The sequence below is a fragment of the Salvia miltiorrhiza genome, unplaced genomic scaffold, assembly GCF_028751815.1.
Source record: "Salvia miltiorrhiza cultivar Shanhuang (shh) unplaced genomic scaffold, IMPLAD_Smil_shh fragScaff_scaffold_143_1, whole genome shotgun sequence".
NCBI lineage: Eukaryota > Viridiplantae > Streptophyta > Magnoliopsida > Lamiales > Lamiaceae > Salvia > Salvia miltiorrhiza.
In genome coordinates this window covers 188,898-210,140 of record NW_026651418.1, presented here as the reverse complement: position 1 = coordinate 210,140, position 21,243 = coordinate 188,898, and the positions used below count along the sequence as shown (strand labels likewise).

Genomic DNA, 21,243 nt, shown 5'->3' with positions numbered 1-21,243 from the left:
CTCCTTAATTCTTTGTGGATTTCTGTCGAACGAGTGGTGTGCACTAGAAATTCTGCTCCTACATCTCTTAGAGAAATCTTGAGGAAGAAAGGCGATGATATAGACTCGTTTATACAGGAAGAAAGCAGCAGATGAAAATGGTTCGTCAAAATTTAGGGGTGAACAAAAATACCCGAAATCTGAATATCTGATCTGAAATTGTAACAAATTGAAAATTAGAATTTGATTCGAATTTTTGGATCGGACGGATTTTATTTTAGGCAAATTTCGAATTTTCAGAATCGGATTAATATATTCGTACACAATGTAAACTTTATTTGACGCACTAACTTGGACATACACAATAAATGTACTTCTTTGATTTCACTTACCATTTTGGATTGTTCTATTAAAGGTAACAATTAACTCTTCAAAAGTTATGGATCCTACCATTTTGTTTTTATCAATTTACACATTATCTTTAATTACCGTGGTCAAAAGTTTTGAAACAACAATAGTGAGACGTATGTAGTACTCCTTTTTTCTTAAGATCAATACACAAGACAATTTTAGGATGCTCTTTAGAATCACACATTTTGGCTATTCTTTAATTTCGATGATATTATTAGTATCCAATTGAGAGTGACACGAGTTTTAGTAAAGTGGTTGGGTGTATTGTGAGTGGAATAAGATTCCCACATTTTTTGTGAGTGTTAAAATAATTAAAGTGAAGTAAAAGCTTCACCTACCTTTACAAAAAATAGAAATAGATACCAAAACGTGGGACATCCAAAAATGAATATATGAATACTAAAAATTGGGACGAATGGAGTATTATTATTATTATTATTATTATTATTATTATTATTATTATTATTATTATTATTATTATCCAACCGTTGATTCAGAAAAGTAGGACCAAACTACTCTGTTAAAAAAATAGTATTAATAATGATAATTAATTGTATTATAAATGGAGAAAGAGACCCACCATATAATTGAAAGTTTCCAAAAATGGAAAGATACTAATTTTTGTGAACGCTCTAAAATGATATAAAAAAAAAACTAGTACTCCCTCCGTCCCCAAAATAAGTTCCTCTTTGGGGACGGCACGGATTTTAAGGAAAATGGTAAAGTGTATTGATAGTGAAGAAAAATATGTTATAATTAGTATTGGGAGTGGTGAAAATGTGAAAAAGTGTTATAATTAGTATTGGGAGTGGTGAAAAAGTGAAAAGTAAGAATAAATAAAGTATTATTAGTGGTGGGGTAGTTGTCCAAAAATAGAAAGAAAGAAAGAGGAACTTATTTGAGGGACGTCCCAAAATGGAAAAAGATGAACTTATTTCAGGGACGGAGGGAGTAATATTTTTTTTGTAGGCGGAGCGAGTATATCTCTTAATTTTCAATTTTGATTGATGTAAAACATATAACCACTTTAGATTATTTTTATTTATAGAATACTTTTTTAGCTATAAAATTTTATACATAAAAATATTTTATAATTAGAAAAATAAAAGATGAAAAGCACAAAAATCTAGAAAATAAAAGAAAATACTATAATATAGAATAAAAAACATATAATAATAAATGCACTTGACATTTTCTTTTTTTTAGAATCATATTACAATATAACTCAAAGAGTAGGTTGAAATAAATAAACACATTCAAACCAATATATATCTATATGCAAAGAATTGGACACACAATTTTACATACATTTGCCATACAATCTTACCAGACAATGGCACCACCATCACAGTTGTTCTCAGGTCTTCTTTGACAGCAGTGGCTCCAGATGGCCGGCGTCGTCTCTCGAGGCGGAGATCTCCCGATTTCCCGACTCCAACTGAGACAGGGCTGCTTCTTCTGATCTCTGTTTCAGCAGTCGATTGAAGAGGCTTGATTTCTTCTCTAGCAATGGAGATTGGCTCATGGAAGAATCGGTTAAGCTTTGCACATGCTGTAGACATACTTGGACTGCATCGTGCACGCGAACGAAGAACCATTCTCGGCCTATTAGATCGACCACCTCGGCTCTTGTTAGAGTCAGCAGAACGTCTCGATTTGGATTGGAAACGGCTATCTGAAATATGCAGGCAAAACATTTTATAAATGGATGCATCTCAATGATCATGATATATGCTAAGGGAGCGTTTACTTTTGATGATTAGCTTTAATAAATAAACATAGTAAGACGAACCCTTTGATTTATATCCCATTGAAAATGTGGGATTGAATAAATCTTAATCTTAAAGAAAAAAATACTCAATCATGCAAAGTAGACGCTCTGTCGCTCTCTAAGTTGAAGTCTTTGCTTACCTGGATGTTACGTGATCTGTATTCGTGGTACAAGTCTTTTAGAGCTTGAACAGCGCTAGAGTCTATGTAAGTGACAGCTGAAACAAAAGACCAACCGTAAATGGGGGCAAAATGATATATACGCATTTCGGAAAACAAAACTTAAAAAATATCCACCTTTTACAAATTATACACATTTTAGAACTTTTTTTACCGTTATGACGAGGTCGAGTATGTCGAGTATTAGTGCATTTTATAGGAATGTTCGACCACTAATGCTCCATTGCCCGATCACAATGGTCGAGCATGTTGAGTATTAATGTATTTACAACAAATACACTAGTGCTCGACATATTCGACTCGTAGTGGCCGAGCATTAGTGCATTTACCACAAATACTCGATTTGCATTCGTTGAGCTTGAGCATGTCAAGCAAAGTTTACGATTTAAGTAAAAACAACTTGAAAATGGGTAAAAACAATCATTAACGCTAGTAAATGTCCGAAGATTTACTCACGAGCCATCTCAAGAATGACAAAATGAATTCCTGCGACCTCAGGGCCTCGCCTTATAGGTCCATCAACTACAGTCTCGTATTCTCGGAGCCTAGAGAAGGGAAATAGGACAGCAGCATGGTTATGACAGAACACTAACAAGGTAAAGCAGTTCAAGACAGATGACTAGATGAGGTCGATTTAACTTAATGAAGAAGAAGTTCTCGAGTCACCTGTCTTTGATGTAGCTTATATTGGCAAAATAGATTGGAGCATCAACACGAACAATCACAATTCCGTTGTACGTATAAGCTTCAGGATACTGCTGCGTGTTTCTATATACAGTTGTGCCAGGTAAACGGCCCAAGACGGCTGCAAAAGAAATAATGTTTGGCTTCTCAATGAATTGCACCCATTATGTTTACAGCTAGTAGAGCTTAGAAAAGAACCTTTGGCCTGATCATGTATGCATCAATGTTAACCTCTTTCACTTTACATGGCTTACAAGTTTGTAGATCTCATATTTTCCACAAGCATCTCAAATATCCAGCAGCTTATTACACAATTCATATAAAATTACGCAAGCTAAATCTTAGTGGATAACATTATTTGCATGTCCTTTTTAGGCAGAAAGGATTATATAAGATATCAGTTCTAGAAAGACAGGTAGGGGATGACTCAGATTTCATCGTTTAAGGCCAGCAGATGCAATAGAAGTCTGAACGAAAAATCATGAGGTCACACAAGAAAGAGCAGTTCGAATACTCAGTTTGGCTAAACTGCTAAACTCCAAAAAATGCGAGATGCGAAAAAAATTCAAAAACCCGAAAATCCAAAAATTAAAAAAAATTAAAAAAATCTGAAATATATAACCTAACCAATTAGACAATTATGATCAGATTAAAATCCTAAGTAACAATTCATTCATTACAATCAACCAAGAAAAATACTCCCTCCGTCCGCTAAAAGTGGGGCACAATTACTAAATCGGGCGTCCGCAAAGAGTGTACCACTTTCCTTTTAAGGAAATGGTCCCACCATCCACTTTAATATTTTAACCTTCCAAACACTTTTTATTTACAAAAAAACTCACTCCAAATTCAATCTCAATCACATATCTCATAAAGTGGTGGGCCCTTACTCCACTACATCAAAATCATCACAAATTTTATTAAATCTCGTGCCCACCTAAAGTGCCCCACTTTTGGCGGACGGAGGGAGTACTAAGTATAAATTATATATGTAATTTGAAATTCGGATTTTAAATATATCAGTTAGTGATCAGGAGGCATATATCCTAGGCACAGCTTCCTGAAACATATTTTCATTTAAAAGCATTTTGGGAACATTGGACGATTGATAAGCAATAAATCATGTGATGAAACATAAAGTGCCAAAGAACAGAATGGGAGACATATTATATATATAAATGACAATATTGAGGTACATAATTTAATTGTTTGGGCAAAGCAAATCCTTCTAAATTAGATCAAGACTTACCAATATGTGGATTAGCTGATTCATGGATGACAAATGCAAGTGAAACACCAACCTAAGCACCAATACAGGGAAGCAATGAGAAAAGATAGCACATTGCAACTACTAAGATAGGCTCAATCAAAGATTGAGAAGCAAAGAAAACAGTAGGATTGACACGACTCTAATAGAATGCAATTCTAGATCAGATAAATGCATTGTTAGAACTTAATAAATTGTTAGCAGTAGTTTGAAAACTTGAGAACGACCTTTGATACTATTAAAGGCAATCCACTTTGCTGAATTTCTGGGTCAAATTATGAAAAAACTTAGATGCAATAAGCATTATATATTTTCTACAAAATGACAAGAAAGCATTCATAAGAATAAGGAAAATAGTATAGCCAATTTAAACATCGAAGAGATGGCATATATGATTTGACGGGTACTGAACCAGAAAATCACTTCAACTAAATGAGATTGCTAGATCTTCACATTAAATCCATAAATTTATCACGGCTTACAATTTGGTACTACGATAATGTGGTTTAAGCCAATATCCACAACTGTAGCTGAAAACTAAAATTGAATTAGTAACATTGTAGGAGGAAAATATTTTATATATGGTGTTTATGTTGACATAGAAACAAAACAATTGTTTTAAATGAGAAGAGTCTAAGTAAATGTGTTGTTCATCTAGCAGGAAGCACACTTCTATTTCCTCAGATAAAATAGCTTTCCATTTGCCTTTTCTCTATCCTACTAATTCTTATAGAGTTCAGAATTGGCAAAATTAATTCATCCTACAAATTGTTTTCGTTTTAGATTCTATTTTCACCTACACTTTTATCCTAAAGTAAAGATTAGAATATCTCAGTGAGGAATTCCAACATATGCAAAAGTTATTTTCATATACCATGTATACGAACACCTGTTCTCAATAATCTGGTCTCCTTATTAAGATAATTGCTCTATAATTAAGAAAACAGAGGAAAAAAATAGAGATGAAAAATTACCAAAAATAGTAACCGGACAAAAAGTAAGATTACAGTTCAAATTATTCATAGAAAATCATCAATATAATCTATACTTACACCAAGAAGGACGCCGATCTCTATGCCAAGGAACAAGGTAAAGATGAATGTAATGGTCCAGAGGAGAAAGTCTCTTTTATCCACCCTCCATAAGAAAGTAGCTTCATCATAATCCACCTAAACCAGTGAAGTGTAAAATTATAGATTGAGTGCCAAACTTAAGAAAGAAGTTCACAATAACTTCCACACATCTTATTTAACAGATTGAATTTCCCAACAATTGGTTATAAGAATGGTGATAAAATGCCATGCTTTTTGAGATGCAAAGTATACCAGATACTTCTGAGACAGGAAAACATGTAGGACTCATCTACTTTTGAAAGAACAACTCACCAGTCCAATAACAGCAGAAATGACAATGGCGGCTAGACCACACTGCAAAGAAACACAAAATGAAGGAGAAGACAGAATTATTAGCAACAGAATTTACAATGCTGAGAGTCAAATGTTAGCTCCATCTCCACAGATATCTCAATTTCAAACTACATATCCTTTTATGGGGGTTTAAAGTTCCCAGTTATATCAAGACAGCTTAATGCCAGTAAAGATTTTTATGAGTCATAGAAAGAGAACGTAGAAATAAGTGTCAATGAAAGTCCAAAGCAAAATGAACGCGATAGTGAAAAGGGGCAGGCATAGTCTGCCAAGAACAAGTAAGCACTTCCACATACAACAAATTAACAATACTAAAGGAGAAGAAACAATTTCTTCAAATCAACCTGTGGTATGTATTCAAACAATGGAGTCAGGAATTGAAGCGCTGGTGGACGTCGCCAACCACCAAATAATTCCTGCGGAATTACCAAAATAAATTAGTATAATGGTAAGCAGGGTCGATCCCACAGAGAGCAGTTAAAATTCATTCAAATCCCTAAATCTATAAAATTGGTGATGCCACCACGCCTTAAATTTAAGAGGAATTAATTAAACTAAAAACGCAGAATTAAATCAAATAAAATAAGCTTGAAGTAAATCAATAAAAAGGGTAATTCGGCTCAAATAAATCCACTCTAATTCAACTCTGATCCTCGACGCAATAATTAATCAATCCCTACCAACCAACCAGTTATAGGATACCGTGAAACGCAACGGACGTACCCCAATTCCTACTTACTGTATCGATAAACAGCTGGAGACGCCAGACCTGCTTATTTCCCTTATTAAAATATAACCTAGCTGGAGACGCCAGACCTAGATTTAATATTCTAATAGCATTAAGATGAAGGAACCCAATTTATATCAATTATCCTAGATACGCTAGTAATAATTAATATACCAATTAATTCCTACTACGAACATGGTAGTTATATCACTAATTAGTCCAATTCCAACAATTACGGATTGGCAGGAACTAATTGACTGTAATCCAATTAAACTTAAGTTGATCAGACTTAAATAAAATCAGAATTATCTTTAAACCCTAGGAATTAATCAAAATCAATAGGAATCAATTTTATAACCAATTAGGTCTCACAGGTCATTAAATTAGAGTTTCATTATTCTCGCCGAATTAAAAGATTTAGCTACTCATAATTAAAACTAGAACAATAAAATAAATAAAAGCAAACATAAAAACAATCGAAATAAATTGCAAGTAAATTAAAGACACCACTTGAACCAATTCGAACAAACTCGTCTGCTCCAATTCGAAAACACTCCAGCCGCTATTCCAGAAACAAATGCAAGAATTTAAACTAAATTGAACTTTGAAAGCAAAGGATTAACAGAACATGGGAATCGAAAATTTGCATGAAAAATAAAGAAATTGCATGCATGGAAATATCAAAAAGCAAAAGTCAACTCTAGCTTTTGAAATCAAAAGTTGCGGCTACTGCATGTATATATGTGAATGTGTTTCCTAATTCTAATCAAAGTAAAACATATAACCTAATCCCTCTAAAAAACTTGCGGCTCCCTCACTTAAGCACATATATATATATATGGGATTAAAATCCCTAAGGTGTCCGCCTCCCCCTTGGACATGGGCTTCCGGCCCCATTTAAAAAATAAGCTATCAAAATAATTAAAATAAGAGTTTGGGCTTAATTAAATATAAATTAATTAATCCAAGCCCAATCTCTAATCTTCTCCAAAATCAATCAACTTCTTCCATAATTCTCGACTTTCACCGACTTCTTCCATCCACGAGCATCCATCTTCAATCCTTCTAATTCCTGCGCCAAAATATAACAAATTATGTAAAATCATATAAAATCATGGCAAAACACACACCAAACTAAGTAGCTAAAATACACACATCAAATCCCCTCACACTTAGATCATACTTGTCCTCAAGTATGAAATAAGAGAAGAATTAATGGTGAAATTCAGCCACTAGAAGCAACTCCCTTCCTTGACACGACACTAAAACTCTAAAATAAAGAACGAACAACGGACACAAAACCAAACGGAAAAGGAACAGAAAAGACAAGGACACTACAACGACAAACTCAACAGACAACTGCAGCCAAAGAATCATCAAACACTAGCAACAAAACCTACTGCCAAATCAAACCAAGAAACTCACAATCGATCTTTAACTCTCAAATCAAGAAGAGGAAATATCAAACAAGTGTTTTTATTGTCTATTCAGTCCAAATTAAGCAACAACAAATTCCTCTCAAGATTCACTCTTTTCTCAAAGATGTATTTGGAAATTCACACTCAAGAAGGAAGATCCAATCGGTCGTGATATGCCGTGGTCACATAGTAACTCAAAAAGGACTTTTCTCATTGGTTGTAATGGGGCTAAGGACTATCAATTATGTAGGCAAGATCCTAGGGGTCCTAAGCTCAAACATTGAAGATCAAGCATTGTGCATATTAAACTGAATCACATCCAAAAATACTAAGCATATGAAGAACCAACACTAACTCATCCTTGGGCAACAAGATCATCACAATCAACTGCATGCTCAACTAATTCAACTTGGTGCATTTTTCTTCTTCTTTTTTTTCGATTTCTTTTTTCTTTTTCTTTTTTTTTCTCTTTTTTTTTCAGCACCTTTCATTCACATCTTTCAAACAACATACAGAGATTTATTTCACCATTCAGCTCAATACAGAAAGAATTAGCCCATCCATCAACAACAGTCACTGACTTGGCCAAACAGATCGTCCCTCCACGGTTTAGAACAGTTTTCAGCATTGGTTCTGTTTGGGCAGACAGACGCAACTTCCTCCAGAATTCAAATAGGATGTAATTCAATTCAAACATGCACAATAGGGTCAAAGAGAGAGTCAAAAACAGGCCTTGGCTAATTGTTTTAGTGACTAATAACAAAGAACATGGTCAAGGCTGCAATGGGCTCACTAGGGGTGAATGCATAGGTAGGAAATCAAAAGCAAGCCAAAAGGGCTACCCTAGTGCCTTCTATCATGCATTACCAATGACGCACAACATATCATAACCTCATGAATAACAAACCACTCAAGAATAAAATAGTAGAGGGTGCTCTACTCTAATAAGCTCAATTCTCGCTTGTGTGTGGCTTTTTATTCATTGTTGCTCTTATTTGTCATTCCGAATATCATCCAACAAAACACAAAATTTTCAATCACCAATTCTTAAGTCTCAAGTGTCAAATCTTAAGTTCATCACACAATCCAATTCGGCAGCATGTTCATCACTAACATTTCAACAATCCTAAGGCTAACAGACTGCAAAACTCAACATAAAAACTGACTCAACGAAACACAAACTCAAAGACCGCCCCCCTCACACTTAGATTTTGCTTGCCCTCAAGCAAATAAAATAAAGCATAAGTAAGGGACAACGAAGACACACAACGAAACACAAAACACAAAGACAACACAAGAAACAAGCGAAACAAAACAAGAAAAGGAAGGAAGTCACCGTGTGCGTTGCCGCCGTAGCTCTTGTCAAATGGTGGCGCTCAAGTTCGCAATGCTCTCCTGTAGGGCTGCCACGTTCCCATTGATCTTTCTCTCTTTTTTTTTTAAAAAAAAAAAACTAAAACATAACAAAAATTAAAATTAAGGAAGGAAAACTAAGAATCTGAAAGAAAAACTGAACGAAACAAAAATAAAGGAAGAGAAAGGCAAAACAGGAAAATAAAAGGGAAAGAAAATCGGGTTGCCTCCCGATAAGCGCCATTATTTAAAGTCTTTGGCTAGACTATTGATGCAATCAGAATCTCGTCTGAGGTGACAATGGAATTTCTTCCACTGTTGTCATATGAGATGCATCGCAATATGGCTCCAACTTGTGATAGTTGACTACAAACGTCTTTGCCGTAGCCAAACTCTTAATCTCCACTGGTCCGCCTGGCCAAACAGACTGTATCTCAAAAGGACCTATCCATTGCCTTCCAAGCATGAATCGAACCTTTTCACCAACTTCAAATGTTCTCCAGAATCGATGCTTGTGATAAGCTATCGCTATTAGATCTGCATACCCCATGTTGGTATTATAGGCTTCCAAACGGAGCTCCTCCTCACACTTATCTTTTAAGTCGGGTGGTTCCACATTAAAATGCAGAGTTCTGTAACGTGGCTTCCGTCTGGGCAAACGAACCGTATGTCCAGAACCTGTGAATTTCGGGTCATCATGACAGAAACGGCGCCAATTTGGTGAACGTCGTATACCACCAAATAATTCCTGCAGATTCACTCAAGAAGGAAGATCCAATCGGTCGTGATATATCGTGGTCACATAGTAACTCAAAAAGGACTTTTCTCATTGGTTGTAATGGGGCTAAGGACCATTAATGATTTTTGGCAAGATCCTATGGGTCCTAAGCTCAAGCATTGAAAATCAAAGTGCGCACGTCTAATCCAAACCATCATCCACAATTCAAGTTCATGGAGAAAGAAAGAAAGCAACTGAACTCGGGGGAAAAAAACTCCAATAATAACAATGATACTACATACTCAACTCAAACTGGTGCAACATCTTTTTTCTCTTTTTTTTTCCTTTTCTTTTCTTTTTCTTTTTTTTTCAATTTTTTTTTTCTGCAGCACCTTTCTTTTTTTATATCCTCAATCAATCATACTTGTCCTCAAGTATGAAATAAGAGAAGAATTAATGGTGAAATTCAGCCCCTAGAAGCAACTCCTTTCCTTGACACGAAGACTCTAGAAACGAAAGAACGGAAAACAGACACAACGACACACGCAAAGAAAGGGAAAGTAAAAAGAAACGAGACAAGACACGACAAACCAAACAACTAGCCAAGCAACATCAAAGCATCAGAAGCGAAACAGTCTATCAAATCAAATCATGCAATTCACCATCACTTCCCAACTCTCGAACTAAGAACATGAATCTCCAAAGTGTGTTTTCATCATCAATCTAGTCCAAATGAGGTAACGATGAGTGCAACTCTCACGCTAATTCAATCTCTCCATAAGATAAGGTAATTCTCACACAACAAGAAACTCCAATTAGTCATGATATTTCGCAGTCACATTATGGCTCAAAAAAGTCTTTCTTCTTTGGTTGTAATGGGGCTTAAGGACTATCAATGATGTAGGCAAGATCCTAGGGGTCCTAAGCTCAAATATTGAAAATCAAATATCGTGCATGCTCGAATCAAATCACACCCAAAGAAATCTAAACATATGAAGAATAACCTCCAACTCAACCATGGGCAATAATCATCAAACAATTCAATGCATGTATACTAATTCAACCTTGGTGCAACCTTTATTTCCTCTCTTTTTTTTTTCTTTCTTTCTTTTTTTTCTGTTTTCTGTTTTCTTTTTCTGTTTTTTTTTTTTTTTTTTTTTTTTTTTTTTTTGCACCACTTCATTAAAACAATACAATCATGCAAGAGTACATCACAACATTCTGCCCAACTGTCAATCATCATCCTCTGTTCGGCCAAACAGACCCTCTGTCCTAGATTCAGAATGTAATTTCGGCTCAGGTTCTGTTTGGGCAAACAAGTATCCTTATGTACATTCCTCAAAAATTTCAATTAGGATGTAATTCAATTCTAACATGCACAATGGGACCAAAGAGAAGGTTCACAAAAAAAAAAGGCCTTGGCTATATATATATAGTGACTAATATGAACAATCACGGCAAGGCTCAAACATGGCTCACTAGGGGTTAGTGTACGGGTAGGAAATCAAAAGCAGGCCAAACGGCTACCCTAGTGCCTCTTATCATTCACCACATATGACACACTTGATATCACGACTTCATGGATAATCAAATCTCTCAAAACAAAGAATAGTAGAGAGTGCTCTACTCTATTAGGCTCAATACCTCACTTATGTGTAGTTTAGATTCACTCATCGCCCTTATTTTGTCATTCCAGACATCATTTAATCAAAACACACACTGTCAATCACAAGTTCTCATTCTTAAGTAGAAAAAGATCAAGTTATCACACATATTCAAATCTAACAGCATGCTCCACAACTGAACTTATCAATTACTTGGCCAGAAAACTCACAAAACTCAACAAAACTCAACAAAAACTGACTCAACAAGCAAAGACTCAAAGACGCCCCCCTCACACTTAAATTTTGCTTGCCCTCAAGCAAACAAAATAAAGTATAAGTAAGGGACAACGAGACACTCAACTAAACGAAAGACCAAGACAAAGACAACACAAAAACACACGAAACAAAATAAGAAAAGGAAGGAAGTCACCGTGTACGCTGCCGCCACATTTCCTGTCGAATGGTGGCGCTCAAATCTGTGATGCTCTGTTGTAGGGCTGCCACGTTCACGTAATCCACTGCTGCGTCACCTATTTTTTTTTTTTTTTTTTTAAGAAACTTTAACAAAAATTAAATCTAAAGAAAGGGAATTAAAACTGAAAGAAAAACTGAACGAAACGGAAATAAAGAAAAAGAAAAACAAAACGGGAGAAACAAAGGGAAAGAAAATCGGGTTGCCTCCCGATAAGCGCCATTATTTAAAGTCTTTGGCTAGACTATTGATGCAATCAGAATCTCGTCTGAGGTGACAATGGAATTTCTTCCACTGTTGTCATATGAGATGCATCGCAATATGGCTCCAACTTGTGATAGTTGACTACAAACGTCTTTGCCGTAGCCAAACTCTTAATCTCCACTGGTCCGCCTGGCCAAACAGACTGTATCTCAAAAGGACCTATCCATTGCCTTCCAAGCATGAATCGGACCTTTTCACCGACTTCAAATGTTCTCCAGAATCGGTGCTTGTGATAAGCTATCGCTATTAGATCTGCATACCCCATGTTGGTATTATAGGCTTCCAAACAGAGCTCCTCCTCACACTTATCTTTTAAGTCAGGTGGTTCTGATTTATGCTTAATTTACACTATTTTTTAGGGGTTTGTATGTGCGTGTTTTAGGATAATCTTCTGGAATTTGGTGCGTTTTATGGTGTATTCTATGCTTTGCAGGAGATTTAGGCTTACCAGATGAAAGAATGCAATTTTGGAGAATTTTGGATTAATTAGGCGTTTTCTAAGTGTTCTGGAATGCCAGAGCAGAGGAATCAAAAGCCAGTCCAGAGAAATCCGCGGAATATCAGAGAAGCGGAGCCGACATCTCCAGAGCAGAGAAATCACCGTTCCTCTGGCACCAGAGATATCAATGTCAGAGGCGTGTCAGAGGCGAGATCCATTTCTCTGGCGAAGTCAGAGAAGTCATATCCAGCAAAGTCACAACCCAGATCAGAGAAATCGTCAAGAACAGAGAAGTGCCAGAAGAGCCGAAGATCAGAGCAGAGAAGTCATTGCAGAGGGATCGAGTCCCCGCTGCCAGAGAAGTCAATACCTAAATTTCAGAGGAGTCACCGTTCCTCTGGAGAAGGCCAGAGCGGAACCCATTCCTCTGGCGAGGCCAGAGAGATCAACCATTCCTCTGGCGCAACCCGTTCCCCGAGAGACATCCATTCCTCTGGCGAGAATGGGCAGGCAGCGAGAGTGGGAGTGTTTCCAGAGCACGCATCCAGCTGGAAAGTTGCCTTATTTTTATACGATTCTATTACCTTTAGAATTCAATTACCTTTAGAAGTATACTTTGCATGGCAACTTTCCATGGTGATCCGAAGGAAATTTGAAGCCTATAAATAGGTCCTCTTTTGGCCTTTCAAAGGAGGACATCATCAGACGGCAGACACCCGAAAACCTTAGTATTCATACTTTAGTTTTTAGCTTTAGAATTTTATTGCTTTCTAGTTTTCAAGGCTTGGATCAAGATTGAAGATTCAAGTCGCTACTTCAGTTTTTATTTTAGTTTTTATACAATTCAGTTTTTATAATTGCATTCTATTTATTTATGTTTATGTTTTACTTTAGCATGTCTGGCTAGTTTCCTTTAACTGATTCTAGGGTTTGTAAATAGTTGATTGAATTTATGTGATTTATTTGTTAATACTTTTGTGCCTTCCAGTTTATGATTCATAATTCCTGGTACTTAATTCTTGTGAATTATCTGATCAATAGTTTGCATGTTTAGCTATTCGGTTTGAGACCTAGCGGAGATAACTGTTTAGCGGATTCAGGAATGTATGATATGATTTTAACCTTGAGACCTAGCGGAGATAGGTGGATCATAGGGAGCTATTCTTAGGAGCTATTGGGAGTTAGTATATTTTCTTGAGACCTAACGGAGATAGAGAATTTACTAATCTACGATCGTTGCTGCTCTAGCGAGAGTAATTGATTACTTAAGTGATCTCTCATCATAACTGGATTAAACTGGTACATAGGGTTAATAGATTTATTGCGTAGATTTAATTGATGAATTTACTACCCTAGGATCAGTTGTTTTTATATTTGATTTTTCCTACGATCTTTTAATTATTGTTATTTGAGTTTTAGTTTAAAGTTAATTAAACCTTCCTTCTTTCGTTTGCCTGAATATTATTAGAGTTTAATTAGGATTACTTAGAGTGATTTGTCATAATAGTCCCTGTGGATACGATACTCGGTTACTTAATTTGTGCTACAATTACACCGTGTTAGTTGCGGTAATTTGTTGCTAATAATTTAGTGATCAGGTTCCACATTAAAATGCAGAGTTCTATAACGTGGCTTCCGTTTGGGCAAACGAACCGTATGTCCAGAACCTGTGAGTTTTGAGTCAGCATGAAGAAATTTGATCTGTTTGGGCAAACAGAACGTATTTCCAGAATCTGCCAATTTCGAGTGAGCATGGAGAGACTTGGTAGATTCTTTGACTTCTTCATTGTTCATCCCACGAGCATCAAGACCAGTTGCTCTTTTGATCAAGGTCGGTTCCAACTTGTCCTGCATAGATTTAGTCTCAAGATGTTCTTGGACAGAAGGGTCAGTAATGTTAGTGGCACAAACAGTTTTAACAACAAGAGGATTTTTCATGGTATCATCAATATTGAAAGTGAACTTCTCTCCATGATAATCCAAACAAATAGTACCACTATAAACATCAATGAGTGCCCTAGTGGTCCTTAAGAAAGGACGGCCTAACAGAACACCAGCTGACTCTTTCGATTGCATACCACTCATCTTCACCACATAAAAGTCAGCAGGATAAACAAAATCATGCACCTTTACAAGAACACTCTCTAGAAGACCCTCAGGATGAACACGTGACCCATCAGCCAACTGAATCACCACCTTAGTAGCCACCAACTTCACACCAATTAGGTTATTATAAACAGCTAAGGGCATGACATTAATAGAAGCTCCTAGATCACACATAGCATGCTCAATCTTAGTATCACCGATGAAACATGGCAGAGAAAACATACCTGGATCCTTGCATTTGGGCGGCAACTCTTTTCGTATCACTGCTGACACGTTCTCGCCCATCACAATTTTTCCAGATTTTTTAGACTTTCCAGCGATGAAGTCCTTCAAAAACTTGCTCAGATGAGGGAGTTTGAGCGCTTGGAGGAATGGAAGATTAATCTCCAACTTCTCGAATATCTTCATGAAGTCATTGATCTCTTCCTCAGGCTTCTTCCTTGCTAACCTTCTAGGAAAGGGAACAGGTATCTCGATCTTGGGATCATGTAGGCTCGAAGGTTTATGAACCTTGGTCTGCTCACCCTCAACCAACTCGTGTTCTGCCTCTTTTCCTTTCTGCACAGCTGTGGAGTCACCCTTCTGTTTGGCCAAACATGACGTATCTGTATTCTGGGCAGCAGAATCGATTTTCTCTCCAGAATTTCCGGATTGTTGCAGTTGCGATTCGGCTCCAGAGTCCTTGCTCAAACCACTCCTTGTATTCTGGATTGTGGGCTCACTCAACTCCTTGCCACTCCTCAAAGTGATCATACTAACGTTCTCCATCGGATTCAATTGGACTTGAGATGGTAACTTGCCTTGATGGCCCTTGAGTTGATTCACGGACGTTGCAAGCTGAGACACTTGACGAGCCAACCCTTCGATCTGAACCCTTTGCTCTGCTTGAGACTGTTGAAGTTTTAGCACCGCTTCATTGGTTGTTTGCAAATTATTTTGCAACAATTGTTGTGAGCCAATCAACTCTCTCATCATCTCTTCAAGAGCTTTTCCTTGATTTTCTTGTGGAGGTGGTGGTGCTTGTTGGAATCCTCTTTGATGAGGCGGTCTATAGCTTTGTTGCTGCTGCTGCTGCACTTGATTGCTTTGGTCTCTCCAACGAAAATTAGGATGATCTCTCCACGGCGCATTGTAGTTGCTCGAGTAGGGGTCCTGTTTGGGCAAATGCGGCAGTGGATCAGAACAACTGTAAAAGTTGTGAGAAGAATTCACTTGGGCTTGAAGATCTTTGTCGCCCCCGGTGCATTGCAAGCTCGTGTGGCCAAAGCTACCACATGGCCTTTCTGTCGGTTGTCCAGCAGTTGCGACTTTTTCCACCACAGTACTTAGCATTCTCTCTAACTTCCCCATCCTTTCTTCGAACTTATTCTCAAAATCCGACGAACTAGCTTGAGCAGCTTTCTTGAGCAGTTGGATGCGCGGCTCCTCATACTCTCTCGTGGCCTCCACTAAGTGTTGAATTAACCGTTTGGCTTCGCTCACAGTATTTTGAGAAAATGCTCCTCCACTTGATGAATTCACCAGATTTTTGGTATCTACCGTCATCCCTTGATAGAAATACTGCAGCAGATCCCCCTCTGAAAACTTATGGTTTGGACAGCTATCCACCAACCTCCTGAATCGAGTCCAGTATGTGCTCAGTGACTCATCGTACTCCTGCTTCACTCCACTAATTTCCTTCTTTAGCGCATTCGTCTTGGTAGGAGGGAAAAAATGCTCCAGGAATAGCTTTTTCATCTCGACCCATGAAGTGATAGAATAGGGTGGAAGACTCGCGAACCAAGAGTTCGCCTCTGCTGTCATGGTGAAGGGAAAGGCAGCTAGTCTGAAGTGTTCCTCCGTAACTCCAGTGGGGCGTTTCTGGACTTTGCAAATTTTGATGAATTCGCTCAAGAAATTGTACGGATCTTCTCCCTTCTTGCCATAGTACTTTGGGATAACATTAAGCAGTCCAAGCTTTATCTCAATACCGGTAGCAGCTGCCGGCATTCGGATTGGAGTTGGGGGGTCATCAGCTTCGTGGCTGGAGAGATCACACAGTCTAGGATCGTCAGCCATGTCGCTCTCAGTACTTGCGACAAAAATCGAGTCGGTTCCTTCTTCACAGTCTGTGTCTGCCTCTGAATCAGGGTCTGTTTGGGCAAACGGATCCTCTGCAGCAATCTGAACTTCAGGTTCAGACTTGAAAAACGTTTCTGTCTGATCAGACGGAGCAATTTCCGAGCCTTCCAGACCTTGCAGCTTCCTCGCCGTGGCCTCCTTCCTCAATCTGTGTGCGGTTTTCTCGATCTCAAAATCGTAGAGGAGATTCGGCTTAGAAGATCTGCTCATAAACCAAAAAGAAAAAAAAAATAGATTAAAAGGGAAAAGAATTCAATTAACACCGCTCCCCGGCAACGGCGCCAATTTGGTGGACGTCGTATACCACCAAATAATTCCTGCGGAATTACCAAAATAAATTAGTATAATGGTAAGCAGGGTCGATCCCACAGAGAGCAGTTAAAATTCATTCAAATCCCTAAATCTATAAAATTGGTGATGCCACCACGCCTTAAATTTAAGAGGAATTAATTAAACTAAAAACGCAGAATTAAATCAAATAAAATAAGCTTGAAGTAAATCAATAAAAAGGGTAATTCGGCTCAAATAAATCCACTCTAATTCAACTCTGATCCTCGACGCAATAATTAATCAATCCCTACCAACCAACCAGTTATAGGATACCGTGAAACGCAACGGACGTACCCCAATTCCTACTTACTGTATCGATAAACAGCTGGAGACGCCAGACCTGCTTATTTCCCTTATTAAAATATAACCTAGCTGGAGACGCCAGACCTAGATTTAATATTCTAATAGCATTAAGATGAAGGAACCCAATTTATATCAATTATCCTAGATACGCTAGTAATAATTAATATACCAATTAATTCCTACTACGAACATGGTAGTTATATCACTAATTAGTCCAATTCCAACAATTACGGATTGGCAGGAACTAATTGACTGTAATCCAATTAAACTTAAGTTGATCAGACTTAAATAAAATCAGAATTATCTTTAAACCCTAGGAATTAATCAAAATCAATAGGAATCAATTTTATAACCAATTAGGTCTCACAGGTCATTAAATTAGAGTTTCATTATTCTCGCCGAATTAAAAGATTTAGCTACTCATAATTAAAACTAGAACAATAAAATAAATAAAAGCAAACATAAAAACAATCGAAATAAATTGCAAGTAAATTAAAGACACCACTTGAACCAATTCGAACAAACTCGTCTGCTCCAATTCGAAAACACTCCAGCCGCTATTCCAGAAACAAATGCAAGAATTTAAACTAAATTGAACTTTGAAAGCAAAGGATTAACAGAACATGGGAATCGAAAATTTGCATGAAAAATAAAGAAATTGCATGCATGGAAATATCAAAAAGCAAAAGTCAACTCTAGCTTTTGAAATCAAAAGTTGCGTCTACTGCATGTATATATGTGAATGTGTTTCCTAATTCTAATCAAAGTAAAACATATAACCTAATCCCTCTAAAAAACTTGCGGCTCCCTCACTTAAGCACATATATATATATATGGGATTAAAATCCCTAAGGTGTCCGCCTCCCCCTTGGACATGGGCTTCCGGCCCCATTTAAAAAATAAGCTATCAAAATAATTAAAATAAGAGTTTGGGCTTAGTTAAATATAAATTAATTAATCCAAGCCCAATCTCTAATCTTCTCCAAAATCAATCAACTTCTTCCATAATTCTCGACTTTCACCGACTTCTTCCATCCACGAGCATCCATCTTCAATCCTTCTAATTCCTGCGCCAAAATATAACAAATTATGTAAAATCATATAAAATCATGGCAAAACACACACCAAACTAAGTAGCTAAAATACACACATCAAGCGCACATCCCATTATAATTCCCATAATTACTCCAGATAAGCCAGTTTTGGCTCCACTTTCATGATTCACAGCTGATCTGGAAAATGATCCTGCAGCACATAATTGAGGAAAAGAATTTTCAGGAACCTATACCAATTGTGACATTTATTCTAACCTAGTACAAGTATTATTTGATAGTTTATAAGAGAAATTAAATTATTGATTCAGAGAACAGAAAACTCTACCAGTTGTCGGGTAAATAGAGAAGAAAGAACCAACAATGTTTGCCACACCAAGACCAAATAACTGTAAAAGACAAACGGTAAGCATATCTCCATACTGACATCACAAATGGGTACATGACAATGCAGGGCAATGCAATTCATTAGTAGGGCTAAGGTCAATGAAAACAGACCTCTTGATTGGAATCCAAGTCGTAACCATTCTTTGCTGCAAGTGCTTTAGCAATTCCCACAGACTCCTATAAATTAAAATTTGTACATTCAATATCTCCTTTCTGAAAGAGCGCATACTTCTAACAACATGAGAGAGTAGAAGATATAAGAGAAACTATAGTAGGAGAGAGTTATGATTAAAACTTCTCTTACCAAAATAGCCACGCCAGTAATGAGAATCGTTGTAGGAATCAAAGATTCAGCATACTCAAATTTCTTTGGGATGGAAAATTCTGGCAGGCCCTGTGGTATTTCACCTACCTAGAACAGCAGAGCCAAAAAAAATACATATTAAATATATTTCACACAAGCTAAAGTTCATTGGAGGGTAATTTATGATAGTAAATGGCATTTGATTATTCTTTACAGCCCAACATCTTGGTAACTTGGTTAATTAAAGCAGTCCTCACCAAAGATATTGAAGATGGACTAAATACATGCACAAAAATGGTGCCCAAAACTGCAGCTATAAGTGTGCTTGAATCATTGGACTTGTCATCGAACAAATTGAATGGAGGAATTACAAGGGGTATCTTTCTAGTCACCATTTAATATGATATATCGATATATCATATATACTAGGAGTCCAATTTTAATTGTTATTAAATTTTAACATTTAATATGATATGTCGATATATCATATAGGAGTGTAGAAATTGTTTTTAACACCAAATTAAAAGCTGGGCCATGTGGTCTTAATTTCCACACGTCTACTTTTGCAGATGGTCACACACCACATACTATTCAGACACTCATATTCTTCACATATTTCTTTTTGGAGATGAAAATTACCTTTAAAGTGAAGAGACTGATACTTGCTCCAGTTATTTTAATCTTTGTTTCTTACTTTTTCTTCATTTTAATTGTTTCTCTCTTTCTCTTTTATCCTTTTGAATATTTAGGTCGACTTATATACTACCACTTTCTGAAACAAATTAATTTGTTAATTTGTTGTAATTCATTAGTTTAGTTTGCTCTGTGAGACTTCTGTCGTGCTTAATTAGATATATTGTAATTACAATTCGGTAATAATTTATGTAGTAAAGGCTGAATTTTTCCTGAATTTAAGTTGGTTGTATTACTAGACCAAATATCCAAACAAATACAATTCAATATCTACACGCGGTTGATGAGATAGAATCTTTTGGTGCATCAGTTTTGCTGCTTGAACTAGGCCTCTTAACATAAATTATTCTGGTTGTGTCACATTGATTGAAACATCTACTATCGAATACATTTTTAGAAATGGTGCTTTATTGCATTTCATGATCGATACAATTATAGTTCCGAAGGTTCAATATAAGTTATAATGTTAACTTTAATTTAAACTGAAAGGGAAATAGAGAGACTTTGTGAGCTCAACAATAATGGAAGTTGAATAGAAAGGAGGGATTTGGAAGGCAGAATTAGGAGAGTGGGGTGTGACGATGGAAAAAATGAATTTGTTTTTTCTAAATAAAGAAAAAAATAAAAATAAAGAAGAATTAAAAATGATAAAAAAAAATTGGAAAACAGTTCGTCTAATTTATATCTTCAAAGTTCGTATAGTCTCTCAAGTAATATCAAATATATTTAATAAATTATTCTCGAAATTGTCTCGATAATAAATGAATTTCACCCACATTTAATTTAGTCTATCGACTCTAGTGCCGGTCGCCTATGAAATTTTTAGATGGGCATGTGGAGACCATTAATACAATTAATATTATTGACTATCACGCAATCATACACTTTAAAAAGTAATAAAAAATATATATTTCCCTTTCAATCAATTTCAGAGAATTATCTCATTCAAGAAAATAATACAAGGCGCAATTTTTCACAAGGGAAATATACAGTTGTTTTGCCATTATAATGATCAAAACGTCCATTAAATTAAAATTCAAGAGATTTAATTTGATGTGTGAAATTTTGAACCCATTTCAATTAAGCTAACATTATCTTCAACTTGAATAATATTGATTCTCCATTCAAATTAGTACGTACATTGAAATTAAATGATATGTTTAAATAAATAAATATTTTCGTATATAGAATTTTTTTTAATGAAAAGAGGGAAAACAAAATATTTTAAATTTAA

At 36.4% G+C, this 21,243-nt stretch overlaps 1 protein-coding gene across 1 annotated transcript; it reads right to left on the bottom strand.

Annotated features, from left to right (window-relative positions):
- Positions 1–1,558: 1,558 nt before the first annotated feature.
- On the bottom strand, positions 1,559–19,711 carry LOC131002550 (probable sulfate transporter 4.2). The gene is made up of 13 exons (XM_057929020.1): positions 19,574–19,711; positions 19,317–19,424; positions 19,124–19,189; positions 18,954–19,014; positions 18,733–18,818; positions 6,063–6,104; positions 5,677–5,718; positions 5,344–5,460; positions 4,274–4,325; positions 3,007–3,145; positions 2,797–2,885; positions 2,302–2,378; positions 1,559–2,065 (listed from the first exon to the last, which is right to left on the bottom strand). The coding sequence occupies exons 1-13, from the start codon at positions 19,709–19,711 to the stop codon at positions 1,748–1,750; spliced, it is 1,335 nt and encodes a 444-aa protein (XP_057785003.1). The 3' UTR covers positions 1,559–1,747.
- Positions 19,712–21,243: the final 1,532 nt, after the last annotated feature.